A 15,999-nucleotide genomic window follows, 5' to 3' on the forward strand; every position below is an offset into this window, starting at 1 on the left:
TTGAAAATTCGTTTCTTCTCAAGCTGTGTATTATTTTTTTCAACTGAAAATATAACAGTTCGATATTTGGTTGGAAAATTATTCTTTTTAGTTGAAAATTTTGCCTTTTTTTGTAGAAATGAATATTCTGGACTGAAAATTAATCTTTTTGTTGAACATTTAACGATTCTAGTCAAAGGCAGATAATTTTAATTTAAATTTCAAATGTTTAGTATCAAATTTAACTATTCTAGTTAAGAGTTCATAATTTTAGTTGAAAATTTCACCACTTTGTTTGAAAATGTTACTATTTTTTTAAAATTAGTTTCGTTGAGTAGTTTTTTTTAGTTATTAATTAGTTGTTTTTTTTTACCTGGAAATGCAACTATTGCAATTGAAAATTACATAATTTTAGTTGGAAATTCGTCTTCTTGGTAAAAATTAATCTTCTTTGTTGAAAAATCATCTTTTTGTTTAAAAAATCAACTATTCCATTTTGGGTTGAAACTTGATGTTTTTTAATTTAAAATTCAACTATTTGGTTGAAAGTTTGTCTTTTTGTATTTGATAATCCAAATATTTCGTTGAAAATTCGTCTTTTTGGTTGAAAATTTAAGTATTCCAGTTAAATATTTATCATTTTAGTTTAAAATTCATCTTTTTGGATAAAAATCAAACTTCTTGGTTCAAAATTGAAGTCTTTTCTCAAAAGTTCATCTTTTTGTTTAAAATTAATCTATTCCAGATGAAGATTCATCATTTCAGTTGTAAATTTATTAGTTTGGTGAAAATTCAAGTTTTTGTTGAAAATTCATATATTTTCAGAAAAATCTCTTTCTTAGAAAATTAATCGTCTAGCTTAAAAATTCATTTTTTTGCTGTAAAGTACAAGTATTGCTATGAAATATTTATCATTTTAGTAATTAATTAATCTTTTTCATTACAAATCAAACTAGTTGGTTAAAAGGTAAATTAAACTTGCTTTAGGAATAAATCTGTTGTTTTTTTTTTCGCGGAAAAATATTTTTCAAACTGAAAATTTAACTATTCCATTTTTGGTTGAAAATTGATTTTTTTTGTTCAAAATTCAGTTATTTGATTAAAAATCGATATTTTTAGCTAAAAATTAAAATTTTTTATTAAAAATTCATCTATCTTTTTCAAAATCCAAATTTCTACTTGAAAAGTTACGAATTTGAAGCGGTTTAAATTAATTTTTAATGAAGTACTCACATTATTTGACCTAAATATGCGCTAAATTTCAAGTAGATGAAATAAAAATTTGTTTGCATTATTATTCAAGTTTATGGACTAGAGACACATTCAAGAAATGATTAATTATGTTTTTAATATTATGAAATTTATCTATTATGCCAGAATATTTGAGAAAATCTTACAATATTAATTAAATTCCCAGAAACTAAAAAATAACATTATTTATAATAAACTCGCGAAATAATTAAAATCTTTAGATTTTCAAAAATTTTAAGCACAAATTTAGATCTTTGGAGAATTTTGAAAGAATAAGATTTTTAAAAATTTTGAAAGGTTTCAAGAGATTTAAAAAAATCTTTCTTTAGATTCCTGAGAAAGTTTCAAATGATTTTTTAGTTTCGGAAGAGAAAAATATAAAATATTTCCAAACGTTTCAAATTCTTTTCTAAAATTTCGAAAAAAAAAAAATATTTTAAAGCAAAACATTTCAATTATGTAAGATTATAAATTATAGAACAAATTTGAATAAGTTCACTGATAGTTAGAAGTTTTCTAAATATAAAAAAAAATTTTTAACTTAAAAAGATTTAAAAAGTTCTTGAACAAAATGTGGGTTTTTTAATATTTCAAATAAAATTTTTTATAAGGTTTCAAGAAAATACAAACGTTTTTTTTAGATTGGGCAAATTTAACCAAATTTATTTTGAAAAATGAATTCTAATTGAAAAATGAAAAAGATTTCGAAATACGTATTTAAAACTATTTAATAAAATTAAATTAAAAACAAAGTTTAGAAAATTTTAAAGTAAAAATGTTCGATTTTGCAAGATTATAAAATTTTTTGTCAAATTTGAGTAAGTGATAATTTAAAATATTTCAAACTTTTTAAAATTAAATGTAGACTTTTAAAAATTTGCTAAACAAAATTTAGAAGATTTTTAAGAATTTTAAAAGTGTCAACAAAATAAACAAATTTTCTTAAGATTCCTGGGAAAATCTGAAATTATTTTCTATATTGAAAAATTAGTTTTAAGAAAATATTAAAAAGGATTTCAAAACATTTCAAACGCTTTCCTAAAATTCCGTAAAATAACGTAAACGATTTTAAAGCAAAATTATTTAATTTTGCAACATGGAAATATTTTGAAAAAATTAGAGTTATTTAAAGAGATATTTAGAGGTTTTGAAAAAATAATATGAAATTTGAAAAAATTTTAACAAGTTTTAAACAAAAACCAGACATTTTTGAGATTTCAAATAAAAAGTTAAAAAGCTTTTTAAGAATTTTTAAAAGTTTCAAAAAAATAGAAAAATTGTCTTAAAATTTCTGGGATAATTTAATTAAATTTTTTATTAAAAAAAAAATTAATTTTAAGAGAATATTTTGAAAGGTTTTAAAATATTTCAACTTGTTTTGCAAGGTTGCAAAATTTAAAAAATGAGGAAGTTCAAGAGATATTTAGAAATTTTGTGAAGATAAAAAATTGATTTAAATTTTTCAAGATTTCTAGGAAAATATCAAATGAGTTTTTATTTTGAAAAATTAATTTTAATAGAATATTTCGAAAGATTTCCAAAATAGGAAAAAAAACGAAAGATTTTTAATCTTTTTTTTTAATTATGCAGAATATTTTTGTTAAATTTCGGAATAACTCCAACAATTTTAAAATTGATTTAAAAATGATTTTTCAAAATTCATCTCTTTGGTTGAAGATTCATAATTTTAGTTGAAAATTCTTCTTTTTTCGGATAAAAATTGACTTTTTAACATCAAATTTGTTTTTATAAAAACTTCATCTTTTTGGCTTAAAAATTCAACAAATTAATATAAAATTCAGCTATTTGGTATAAAATTAAATTGTCTTATAGAACATTCGTTCATTTATTGAAAATTATTTTACCTCAATAAGAATTTCACAGTATTTATTTAAAAATTTATTCAATTTTTTCCAAAATTCGTTTTTTTTTTAGAAAATTAATATTCCTGATTGAAAATTCAACTATTTGGTTGAAAATGTATATATTTTGTAAAAAAAATTTGACTTTATATGTAATTTATTAAAAATTTAGGTATTTTGTTGAAAATTCGTCTTGTCTGGTTTACAACTAAACTTCTTGGTTTAAAATCCAACTATTTGCGGAGAAAATTAATTTTCTTGGTTGAAATTTCATTTTTTGTTTGGTGAGTCCGAGGTCTGAGTGTATTTAAAAAATATATATATTTGAATTACCTGATCAAGACAGCGAACTAAAATTTCGCGATGGACTTGATGGGTTAATTCTTTTTCACGAGCGCTGACTTCCCTCGAAACTTTGCTCAAGCAAGGACTGAGGTTTTTCAAAAAGTGAACCAGGTCTTCCATTGTTTCAATTACTTCTGATACTGCTAGGTAATCCAGAACTCGTTTGCATTCTCGAATAATTTTACGCACCTCGCTCTCGTCGAAACACAACAAAAGTGAACTTGTTCCTTGCAATATACCACGGGAACCTTCGATCAATTTTTTTCTAAAATAAGACAATTGGAATTTTTAAAATTTTTAATAAACTGACATGAGTTTCTTTCTGGATAAGAACAAATTATAATTAGAGTTCCATACATTTTATTTCAAAAATTTCATGACTCTTACAGAGTTTTCGAGTCTAATTTTGAAAAAAATACACTTATTTACTAACAATTTCTTGAAAATATTATTAATTAATGCGATTGTAAAGATTTCTTAAAACAATTATTTAATTCTAAACAATTCTCATTCAAATTAATATAAAATATTTGTAAACAGTCTGGAAGTATAATCATATTATTTTTATGAGGGGCGATCCATAAATTACGTAATGAATTTTATTTTAGAAAAGAAAATCTATTTATAAAAATTATTCAGTCCTACAAATTGTCAATTGTATAATTTCTTCAGCTATTAAAAATGAACTTATTAAGTGAAATAGTTTAATTTTCAGTTCAGCAAATTAATTTTCACAAAAAAAAATTTCAAACCAAATAGTTCAATTTTCAACTAAAGAGATGAATTTTCAATTAAAATTATTAATTTTTAACCAATTGTTTGTATTTTCAACAAAAAAAGATTAATTTTCTTTCGTTTGTCCCTTTTTCTTTTAATTTTGGTTATAAAGTTAATTCTATTCAGTTGAAAAGTCATTTATTATATTTTTGGTTCCAAATTTTATTATTTTGTTGAAAATATAATTTTATTCAAAAATTATTCATTTTGGTTGAAAATTCAACTTTTGGTAAAGATGTAATCTTTTTTGGTTAAAAATGCCTAAGTTTGGTTGAAAAAAAAAGATAATTCTTTGTTGAGGATTCAATATTAATTTTAATTTAATTAATAATTAAATTTTTTGCTTGTAACTTTGTCTTTCCTGATTAAAAATTTATTTGTTTGTTTGAATATTAATCATTCAAGTCTCTGGTTGAAATCTCAGCTATTACTTACTATTACATTTTTGAAGATTCACACTTTTGGTTGAAAATATATTTTTTTGAATGAAAAAAATTTTTTGTTGAAAATTCGTTTGTTTTTACATTGAAAATACTTTTATTTTTAACTAAAAATTTAAGTTTTCTATTTTTGATTGAAAATGCAATATTTTATTTGAAATTTTAAGAATTTAAAGCGTTTTAAATTAAATTTAAAACATTTATTATAATTAATAGTTAAGTTCATTCTCTTTGGTTGAAAATTCATCTTTTCTGGTTAAAAATGGTATTTCTGGATTGTTCAAATTTTTCCAAATTTTTCCAAACAAAATGTAAATTTTTGAAGATTTCGATTTCACTATTATTTTGTTGAAAAATCTTTTTTTTTTGTTGGAAATTAATTTTTTCAACTGAAAATTGATCATTTTAGTTGAAAATTCTACTATTTGATTGAAAATTTATATATTTTAGTAAAAGTTCATCTTTTTTGGTAAAAAGTTAATCTTTTTAGATGAAAATTGATATTTCTTTGTTGAAAATTTAATTCCATGTTTAAAAAATTTTCAAACATTTAAAACAATATGTGACTTTATGAAGATTAAGAAAAGAATCTGAAAGTTCTTAAAGAATTTTGAAATGTTTCAAGAAAAACCGTTCCATTTTTTTATAACCAATGTACCTTTTTTAGTTAAAATTGACTTTTCAGAACTGCTTCCTTAAAATTTAATTTTTATGGTTAAAGATTCATCATTTTAGTTAAAGTTTCAGGATTTTTGTTGGAAATTTAATTATTTTGTTAACAATTTATCTTTTTTTGTCGAATTCAACTGTTTCTTTATTGGAAATTAAAATAATTTTTAGTTGAAATATCAACTATTACATTTTTTGTTGGAACTTCACCTTTTCGGTTGAAAATTTGCCTTTTATAATTAAATACAACTATTTTTTATTGAATATTAAAATATTTTGCTGTCGAAATATCAACTAATACATTTTTCGTTGAGAATTCATCTTTTTTGGATGAAAATTCAATTACTTGTTAAAATCTCAACTACTTTGTTAACAATTAATTTTTAAAGTTAAAAATCTATCATTTTAGTTGAAAATTCATATTTTTTGTTAAATATTTAACTATTTTGTAAATAATTCGTTACTTTTTGGTTGAGAATAATGTTTTGAATATTCACTTCACTTGCCTAAAAGCTGAATTACTTTGTTAAATAATAATTTTCTTTGCTGAAGATTCAATTTTTTTCGTGAAAAATTCAGCATAGTTGAGAATTCATTTTCTGTTGAAAAATCAACTATTTTGTTAAAAAATGTTGTTTTTTTCTGTTGAAAATAATTGTTTTAATTGAAAATTTTGGTGGAAAATACACTTTTTGGTTGATAATTGACCTATTTGGTTAAAAATTAATGTATTTCGTTGAAAATGTAATACTAATAACTGTTCTTAAACAATTAAGAAAATATTAAAAAAGAAGTTTAAAACTGTTTTAAAAAAAGAAGCTCATTTGTAAATTTTTAAAATATGATTTAAGAATTTATAACGCAATATTTTTGGTTTTAATTTTTTCTAAATAATTCTAGATAATTTGTGGATGACCCCTTGATAAATCAATCAATTCGCAAATTAAAAAAACCATGACTTTTACGGGTCTTGTGTTAAGCCTGTTACTGTAATTATTAAAAAAAAATTAATTTTTGAAATTGTTTACCTTGCAGGACCAGAATAAGGATCTTGTTTAAGCATTACTGACGCTTCTTCTAAAAGACGAGAAGCTCCCTCAACTCGTTGGAGGGATCCAGGCATGTCTTGTTTGAGTAAAGCATCATCTGACGAATTTATAGTTTCCTTTCCAACCTTCAGAATAAAATAATAAGAAACACCACTCTCAATTGTAAATAAATATTAAATATATCCTAAGTGAATTTTGCACAAATTAATTAATTTTATTATTTTTATAATGACTATTATTTTATTGTTAAATTATTTTTTACCTTTACAAGATTTGCCACAGCCATACTAACAGCTTGCACAGGCCTTGACAAATCTGGCATTGCATTTCCATCTTCGGCTTCTTCGTGTAAAATCACGAGCCTTGATACCTAGAAATTCAAAATATTATGTCACGAATCTTCGAAATTTCCTCCCTTCCAAATAGATAATTTTTTTTTAATATCACTTTTCTAATTAAACTAAAGAAAATTATAAAAAAATTCATCACTTACAAAACTATAAAAATGGTAAAACAGAAAAAAGAGTCTCTTCAAAATCAGAAATAAATTAAAAACAAAAATTTCATCCCTTACAACTCAATAGAAGTATTCAAAATAAAAAATTATCATTCTTCCAATTCATAAAATATTTAAAAATGAAATTCCCTCTTTTTCAAATCGATAGAAATCTTGAAAATATCAAATGTCCCTCTTTCAGTTTAGAATAAAATTGATAATCGAAATTTCCTTCCTCCCAACTCAAATAAAAATGATAAAGCACAAAAAGGGTCTCTTCGAAATCAGAAAAAAATTAAGAACAAAATTTAATTCCTTCCAACTCAATAAAAGTATTGAAAATAAAAATTTATCATTCTTCCAATTCATAAATTATTTAAAAATAAAATGTCCTCCTTTTTAACTCTTTAGAATTTTTAAAAATAACCAATTTTCCTCCTCCAATTAAAAAAAATTACCAAATTTCCATCCCTTCCAACCTATTAAAAATGAGAAACACAAAAAAGGGCCTCTTCCAATTCAGAAAAAAATAAGTATCCGAAATTTCATCCCTTGCAACTCCACTAAAACAATAAAATAAAGAAGGGCCTGTTCCAAATCAGAAAAAAATTTAAAACCCCAAATTTGATCGCTTCCAACTCAAGAGAAGTGTTGAAAATAAAAAAAAAATGATTATTCTTCCGATTCATAAATTATTTTAAAATAAAATTACCACCTTTTAAAGTCTTTAAAATTCTTAAAAATATAAAATGTCTCTCTTTCAATTGAGAAAAAATTGACCTCTTCCAATTCAGAAAAAAATATGACAATTTCATCCCTTGCAAGTCAATAAAAATGATAAAACAGAAAAAAGAGTCTCTTCAAAATCAGAAATAAATTAAAAACCAAAATTTCATCACTTACAACTCAATAGAAGTATTAAAGATAAAAAATTATCATTCTTCCAATTCATAAAATACTTAAAAATGAAATTCCCTCTTTTTCAAATCGATAGAAATCTTAAAAATATCAAATGTCCCTCTTTCAGTTTAGAATAAAATTGATAATCGAAATTTCCTTCCTTCCAACTCAAATAAAAATGATAAAGCACAAAAAGGGTCTCTTCGAAATCAGAGAAAAATTAAAAACAAAATTTAATTCCTTCCAACTCAATAAAAGTATTGAAAATAAAAATTTATCATTCTTCCAATTCATAAATTATTTAAAAATAAAATTTCCTCCTTTTTAACTCTTTAGAATTTTTAAAAATAACCAATTTTCCTCCTCCAATTAAAAAAATTACCAAATTTCCATCCCTTCCAACTTATTAAAAGTGAGAAACACAAAAAAGGGCCTCTTCCAATTCAGAAAAAAATAAGTATCCGAAATTTCATCCCTTGCAACTCCACTAAAACAATAAAATAAAAAAGGGCCTGTTCCAAATCAGAAAAAAATCTAAAACCCCAAATTTGATCGCTTCCAACTCAAGAGAAGTGTTGAAAAGAAAAAAATGATTATTCTTCCGATTCATAAATTATTTTAAAATAAAATTACCACCTTTTAAAGTCTTTAAAATTCTTAAAAATATTAAATATCCCTCTTTCAATTGAGAAAAAATTGGCCTCTTCCAATTCAGAAAACAAAATAAAACCAAAATTTCACCATGTATTAAAAAAATTATTCTCCAATTCAGAAAATATTTAAACCAAAGATTCTTTCCTTTAAACTCGATAAAATGATTTAAAACAAAGATTTTCCTCCTACAGTTCGAAAACAAGTTGAAAATGAAAGAGTTTTTTCAACTCAATAAAAATGCTAAAAACAAAAAAAAACTGCTAATTCAAAGAAAAAATAAATAACAAAAACTTCGTCCCTTCCAACTCTATAAAAATCTTAAAAATAAAAAAGGTTCCTCTTACAATTCAGAAAAATATGAAATTGCCTCCCTTCCAACTCAATTTTTTTTTTAATACACTCTTTCAATTCAAAAAAAAAAATTAAGGATATAAATCCAATCCAGAAAATTCAAATTTTTTTTATACATAAATCCTTTTAAATTGTATTATTTTTATTTTAGTCATTTCAAATTAATAGTTGTTCAAATTTTAACAATTAAGTTTCGAATTAATTACTCTTGAAAATTTGTCTTATTATTTATCATTTTAAACGGACAGTCAAATATTGCTAAATATAAAAAATTGATCTTTTTTAATTGAATGGATTAAAAATTAAATACATTAGACTAAAACAATATTTGAAGAGGAATAGAAATTGAATGCAAGAATTCGAATATGAATCAATTCTAATTTTAAATTGTTTTAAAATAGTTTATAAAGTTTAAACCGGAAGAAAAATTTAACTATTCCATTTAGGTTTGTAAATTTATCTTTTTTAGTTAAAAATTGAACTACTTCGAAAAAAAAACTTTTTTTGAAAATTTACCTTTTTTGTTGAACAATCTTTTTTTTTATTCCAATTACTTATTTTAAACTTAAAATTGAACTATTCCACTTTTAATTGATATTTTTTATCTTTTTCAGTTGAAAATGTAACTATTTGGTTGAAAATTAATCCGTTTTGGTTGAAATTCAACAATTTTTTTAAAGACTCGTCTTTTTTGGACGAATAAACTATTTTTTATTTAAAATTAAAACCCCTTTTTAGTTAAAAATATATACTATTACATTTGTGATCGAAAATTTATCTTTTTTGTTTAAAAGTGAACTGCTTTTCTAGAGAATTTGTCTTTTCGACTCGAGAATTAATTTTGTTTGGTAGCAATTTAATCTTTGTGGGCCAAAAATGCAACTCATTGATTCAAAATTAATATGTTTTGACTGAAAATTAAACTTTTTTGTTAAAAACTAGTCTTTCTGGCTTAAAAACTCGTTTTTTTGCTTAAAAATGCAACTGTTTAATTTAAAATTAATTAGTTCTTTGGTTGAATTTTTTTGCTGTAAAATTAATTTTTTTTAACTGAGAATCTAACTATTCCATTTTGATTGAAAATTGATATGCTTTATTGAAAATTATCCTTTTCTAGTTGAAATATTAACTATTTCGTTAAAAATTAATGTATTTTCGTTAAAAACACAACTTTTTTTGTTAAAAATTAGTCTTATTGGTTTGAAATTTCATTTTTTTTTATCTAAACTGATAGAAAAAAAATATAGTTAATGAGATCGTTTAGAATTTCCTTTAAAAGTATGTATATTCAGTCCCTAAAATAGAAAATTTGCACGATAAGATGAAGGAAGTTCTTCAGGAATTTCTGGCGACAAATATAAAGGGAAGTAATTATCATTATTACGATAATTGATAAGATAACATCATTTTAGCGATATATATTTAATATATTTAATATATAATTCAAATATTAACGAATATTATAATATTATATATATTAATATATTATAATATTATAATTTAAATATTTATAGGTCTATCAAGCTTATTAAAAAACATATTTTATTATGTTAAGTAAAATAATAAATTAACAGCGGCAACAAAAATAACTAATTTTTTGCAGAAAATGGGCTAGAGAGAACATTATATATTTATTTTTTTATTTTTTTAATATGCAGCGGACATTTTGAACCAAAAGGAACAGTTTGTAGAAAAGTCATAAGGGGAAAAGATAATTTTTTTGATCACCCTAATCTTTCTCTAAAAAATAGGTATCACCAAAATCTCAGAAGCATTGTTGTCGCTTTTCCTTAATACCAATTAAGATTTATTAATAAAAAAATGTATCACTATATTTTTAGTTGAAATAAGTAATTTTCAGCCAAAAAAAGAACATTTTTCAAAAAATAGTTAAGTTTTCCAACAATCTGATGAATCTTTGATAAGAAAATTCTAAACAAAGTCTAATAATTAATATTTCCAGAAAAAAATAATTTTTCATAAAAAAAGAAACTGTTAAATTTAAAAAAATACGAATTTTTGAAAAAAAGTCAAATTTATGACTAAAAAATTTGCATTTTATACTAAAAGCATTGAATTTTCAACAAAAAATACGAGTTTTCAACATATTGAATTGTACAAAAACATGCTACAGCATTGATTTGTTTATAACAACATCTGTTTTGTTAATTCTGTCAACAAATCCTGTTTAATATCTTTGATATTCCGATAAGATCCACCAAGTTACAACACAAAAAATAAGAAAATTTTCTAACAAAAATGAAATAGCTGCATTTTAGTAAAAATAATTCATTTTCAATAAACTTGTTTACATTTTCAATCAAAGAAATTAACTTTTAACTAAAATTATGCATCTTAAATCAATTTTTTTACCAAATGGTTAAATTTTAAATCCAGAAAATAAATCTACCAAAAATAGATAATTTTTTTAAAAGAAATAGATACATTTTCAACAGAATAAAATAACAAAATACAAAAATAAAAAAAGATTTCGACGAAAAATGGAATAGGTAAATTTTTAGTTATAAAATATATATAATTTTCAACACAAAAATGAAGTTTCAACGAAAAAGATATAAAAAGAATAATTTTCAACAAAATACATGAATTTTCAACCAAAATTTTTTTATTTTTAATGAAATTTTCAATCTATTAGTTGAATTTTCAACCAAGAAGGTTATATTGCTACCAAAAAAGAAAAATATTGAACAAAATAGATGAGTTATCAACCTAATAGTAAAAATTTTTTTACGAAAAAATTGAATTAATCGCCAAGAAGATTAATATTCGACCACAAAAAACAAATATTCGAATTTTAAAGCGAAAAAGATTGATGTCCGAAAAAACATGATATAGTTAAAAATTCGGTTAAAAAATTAATTTTCAATAATAAAAAGTAATTTTGAACCAACAATATTAATTTTTTGGAGAAATAAATAAGTGAACTTTTTCCAATTACTGATAGTATAAACTTTACATATCTCAGCCTCGAATTAATTAGTTCCTCCTTTCATTTTTTATTTATTCATGATGTATATCACTGCTTCCAACTGAAGTAATGAATGCATAAATACATATTCAGATTTTATGGAATTATAAGGAATGAATGAAATGAATTCAGTATTTAATAAACCAACCCTTTTTAAATTTGAATTGAACACATTTAAAAGTAGAATTTTTAAATAAAACATAATACCATTAAAATAAACTAACATTTAATATTTAATTGTAAATCAGGGCCTAAAACTTATAAGTATTAAAAATGAACTTCAATTTTTATTTAAACTATTATTATTTAGTTTAAAAATTATCAAGTCTTTTTTGACCGAAAAATCTTTCCTTGTTGAAAATCTATTTTGACTTAAATTTCTTAAAATCAAAATCTTTGATCAAGATTAATCTTTCTTTCGTCTTTTTTGGAAAAAATTAATCTTCGTAGATAAAAATTCATTTTGTTGTTGAAAATTCAACTACTCTTTTGAAATTTTAACTACTTTGTTATTGGTTTGAAGATTTATTTCTGGTGGAAAATTAAACTAATATTTTGTTGAAAATTCATTTTTTACTGATAATTTAATTATTTCACTTTTTGTTGCAAAACTATAATTTTTCAGTTGAAAAATAATGTATTTGAAAATTCTTACTTTCCGATACAAAAATTAATCTTCTCAGCAGAAAACTTTTTTTTGGGACGAAAATTCATTTTTCTAATTGAAAATTTTATTCTTGCATTTTTTGGTCAAAAAATCATTTTTAATTTTCAAGATGGAAGTTTTAAACTCGTGATTCCCAATCCCAAATGAATTAACTTTTGTTAATAAAAGTTTAAATATTCCAATATAACCATATTGTTAAAAATTCGCTTCTTTTATATAAAATTAATTTTTCATTGCAAATTTATACTTTCCACTTTTGGCTGAACATTTATATTTTTTAGCTAAAAAAATCAACTATTTGGTTAAAATTTCATGTATTTTGTTGAAAATTCGTCTTTTTGGTAAAAATGTAAACAATTTGTTTGAATTTCTATTTTTTCACGGTCAATGACATATAAAAAATGGAACACTAAAGCTAAACAATTTTCCACTTGAGGTAATAAACACTGAGCTTTAAATAAAAGCACTCAAAGTGACACTGTTAAATTTTGAACTTTTAAAATTGAAATTTAAAAGTTTTTAATTAAAAAATTTTGTATTCGAATGCTCGATAATTTACGCGTATAAAATTAAAGATACTAACATTTTTCAATATAAAAAAATATAAATCCACGTTATCATTTTCAATGCTCTAAATTAAAAAATCAACCAATGAACTTTAAAATTTTCAAAATTATATAATTTAAGGAATTTTAAGCTAGAAACATTAAATATTGAAAAATTGTAAAATTTTTAACTTCTTAAATTAGAAATTCAATTATTTTCTTTTTAAATTGGTTTTAAATTTAAAATTATTTTGAAAACTTTTTGAGAACTTCTAAATATCTGTCAAAATGAATTGAATTTTTTCTACAATTTTCAGAAAATCCTGTAAATTTTAGAAAATATCTTTACAATTTGAATGTATAAATAACAATTGAACATTTATTATTTGTAGGGGAAATTTGAGTAATTTTAAGAAATATGTAGAAATTTTGAAAACATTCAAACTTAATGTCAAAATTGAAATGATAGCCTAATATAAAACAAAATCTAGATTTTCGCAGATTTGAAACAAAAACATTAGATTCTGTTCAAGAATTGTGAAAGGCTTCAAAAGAATAAAAACATTTTTTTAAGATTCATAGGAAAATTAAAAATCATTTTTCATTTTGAAAAATTATTTTCAGAGAATATTTAAAAAGCTTTTCAAAGATTTAAACAACATTTTCAAAAAAGATTCTAGAAGATTTTAATAAAACTTTCTAAAATTTGCATGATAATTTTGAATCTTTTTAAAACTCCTAAATATGTCTTAAAATTACTAAAAAAATTTCTACAAATGTCCATTTGTAAATTATACATCAAAATTTAAAAATTAAGCATTTTTCAAATAACAATTAAAATTGTAACGTTCAAAGTTTAAAGGCTCTTCGAAATTTTAACGATTTCAGTCTTTCTATGTCAAACAATTCAGTTAAAGATTCTTTACTTTTAAATATTTGGTGTCATTTTACTTGTCTTAAATAAAAATTCAAATATTACTAAATATTCAATAATTAATCTTTTTTTTTAATAAAAATTTTTAAACTGAATGGGTTAAAAATGGAATATTTTAGATTAAAACAATATTTAAAAAAAATTTTTAATCCTTTAATTATGAAAATATTATTATGAAGTTATTTTCAAGTTCAGAATAGTTTATAAACTTTCAGTCACACGTTCACAGTTGTTTAATTATTAAGACTTTCAAATTGAAGTCGGTCAAGTTTTAATGTTAAAATCTGAAAATTCTTAAATTTGGAAATGCTTTAAAGTCGTTTTGTTCACTTTTTATTGCTTAAAGTACACATAAATTAAAAAAAATGATTTATTTATTAAATAAAAATGTTTTTTATCAAAAATTTTCAACATCAAAGGCTTTTATTTTTCATTTGTTCGAGTATTTAAGAAAGCATTTAAAAATTCTTTAAATTAAAATTAGAAATTTTAAATGGAAAATTTTTAATTAAAATTTTTTTTGAATTACGCATTGTAAGCTAAATAATAGCATAATTGAAAAACATAAAAATTCAACTAATTATTTAAAAACTGTTAAAATCGAACGTGGATTTTTCTTCTACAAATTTGTAAAATTCCCCGACAAAAAAAAAATTCACTGTCATTCCCCGGTCTCAAAAAATTCCCGGTCATGTCCCGGTTTTTCTAATTGAAAATTTAATTCTTGTATTTTTTGGTAGAAAAATAATTTTTAATTTTCAAAATGGAAGTTTTAAGTCGGTAATTCTTAGTCTCAAATAAAGTAAATCTGAAACTTTCCTTTAAAAAAATGCTTCCAGATTTGAGGCCATGCATTTATTTACATTCAAAATTACATCAGTCTCCTTTTATGGATGCAAGCTGATTGTGTGTTGAATCGTTTTCATATATCAGGTGGGCATTGGAGGAAGGAAGGCCTATTCACACTGAATATTGCGTTAAAGAGAGGGAGAAAGGGAGTAGCTCAGAAGTAGCGTTATATTGTGTAATCAAGTCTCTGACTTCCAAGGAGGTGTCTTATTTTTACCACACGTATTTTTAGTCTCCACATAATCAAGAAATTTATCCCCCTGCTGGAAGATGACCTCACGAAATTGTTTTTCCAACCCGAAAGCCCCGATAATCACCAATTAAAAACTAACAATCTCAAAATTAAACTGAACCGAATCATCGAATTAATTTCAGAGTTGCGTGACCTTTTTTGGAAATAAGTATACTATTTCTAACTTCATTTTTATTTTTTAAAAAACTTAAAATGGTTGGCTCTTTAATAAGTTCTCTGGGCTATTCTGTTAATGAATGACATCATGTCTATTTATAGTCTCGAAAAAGCACAATTCTTTTTCTTATGTCAAAATTTAATTCAATTTATGTCAAATTATTAAAGCTTTAATATTAGGGCGATCTATTTTTAAATGTTTATATTTTGTTCGAATGTTTATGTTCTAGTTTCGTGGAAATGGGGTTTGCGTATAGAAATCTAAAATTAAAAGATAACCTTGATTTAAAAGAGTTAGATTAACAAAAAAATGTATTTGCATGAATTTACTGCTAATTGTCGCGTTTTCTATTTGAGGATCGAAATGTTTGCGAACTAAGCAATTCTCAGACAAATGTTTATAAATCAAATTCCACTTGTTTGAAAAGACCAAGTGTCATTTTCGTAAAATAATAACATTTAAGAAACATTTGATCTATCTTAATTTGCGTGGATTGGATCGAGTTTAAAATAGTTTAATTTAAGTTATGGGAACCTTTTAAATATTGAGGTTAGACATTAAAAGTCAATAATTTTAAAGATTTTAAATCAAAATACCTGCTGTGCGACAGGATCAAGAATGCTTTCTATAGTTTTCGTGTGGAAGACCGGCATATTTTCTTTTGTTTTCCCTGAATGACAGGAACGAAACTTAAAACATTCAATCACAAAAACAATTAAATCAACTTAATTGTAACACCACTTTAATTACACAGCACAACACGTTAAAAAGCACTGTCAACACCCGAAATGACAAAACTTAACTGAACTTGACTGAACTTAACCGACGTCCA

The 15,999-nt window shown here is 22.7% G+C and overlaps 1 protein-coding gene across 3 annotated transcripts in view; it reads right to left on the reverse strand.

The window, feature by feature from the left end:
- The window catches only part of LOC117171399 (vinculin), a 90,781-nt gene extending 74,782 nt beyond the window's left edge, over positions 1-15,999 (reverse strand). For all 3 annotated transcript variants that reach the window (XM_033358677.1, XM_033358676.1, XM_033358675.1), the window contains exons 1-4: positions 15,764-15,999; positions 6,635-6,742; positions 6,352-6,497; positions 3,426-3,702 (exon numbers count right to left, since the gene is read on the reverse strand). In XM_033358677.1, the coding sequence (XP_033214568.1) occupies positions 3,426-3,702; positions 6,352-6,497; positions 6,635-6,742; positions 15,764-15,820 (588 nt within the window). In that variant the 5' untranslated portion in view covers positions 15,821-15,999. The remainder of the gene's footprint in view (positions 1-3,425; positions 3,703-6,351; positions 6,498-6,634; positions 6,743-15,763) is intronic.

This window comes from Belonocnema kinseyi, chromosome 4 (assembly GCF_010883055.1).
Source record: "Belonocnema kinseyi isolate 2016_QV_RU_SX_M_011 chromosome 4, B_treatae_v1, whole genome shotgun sequence".
Taxonomy (NCBI): Eukaryota; Metazoa; Arthropoda; class Insecta; order Hymenoptera; family Cynipidae; genus Belonocnema; species Belonocnema kinseyi.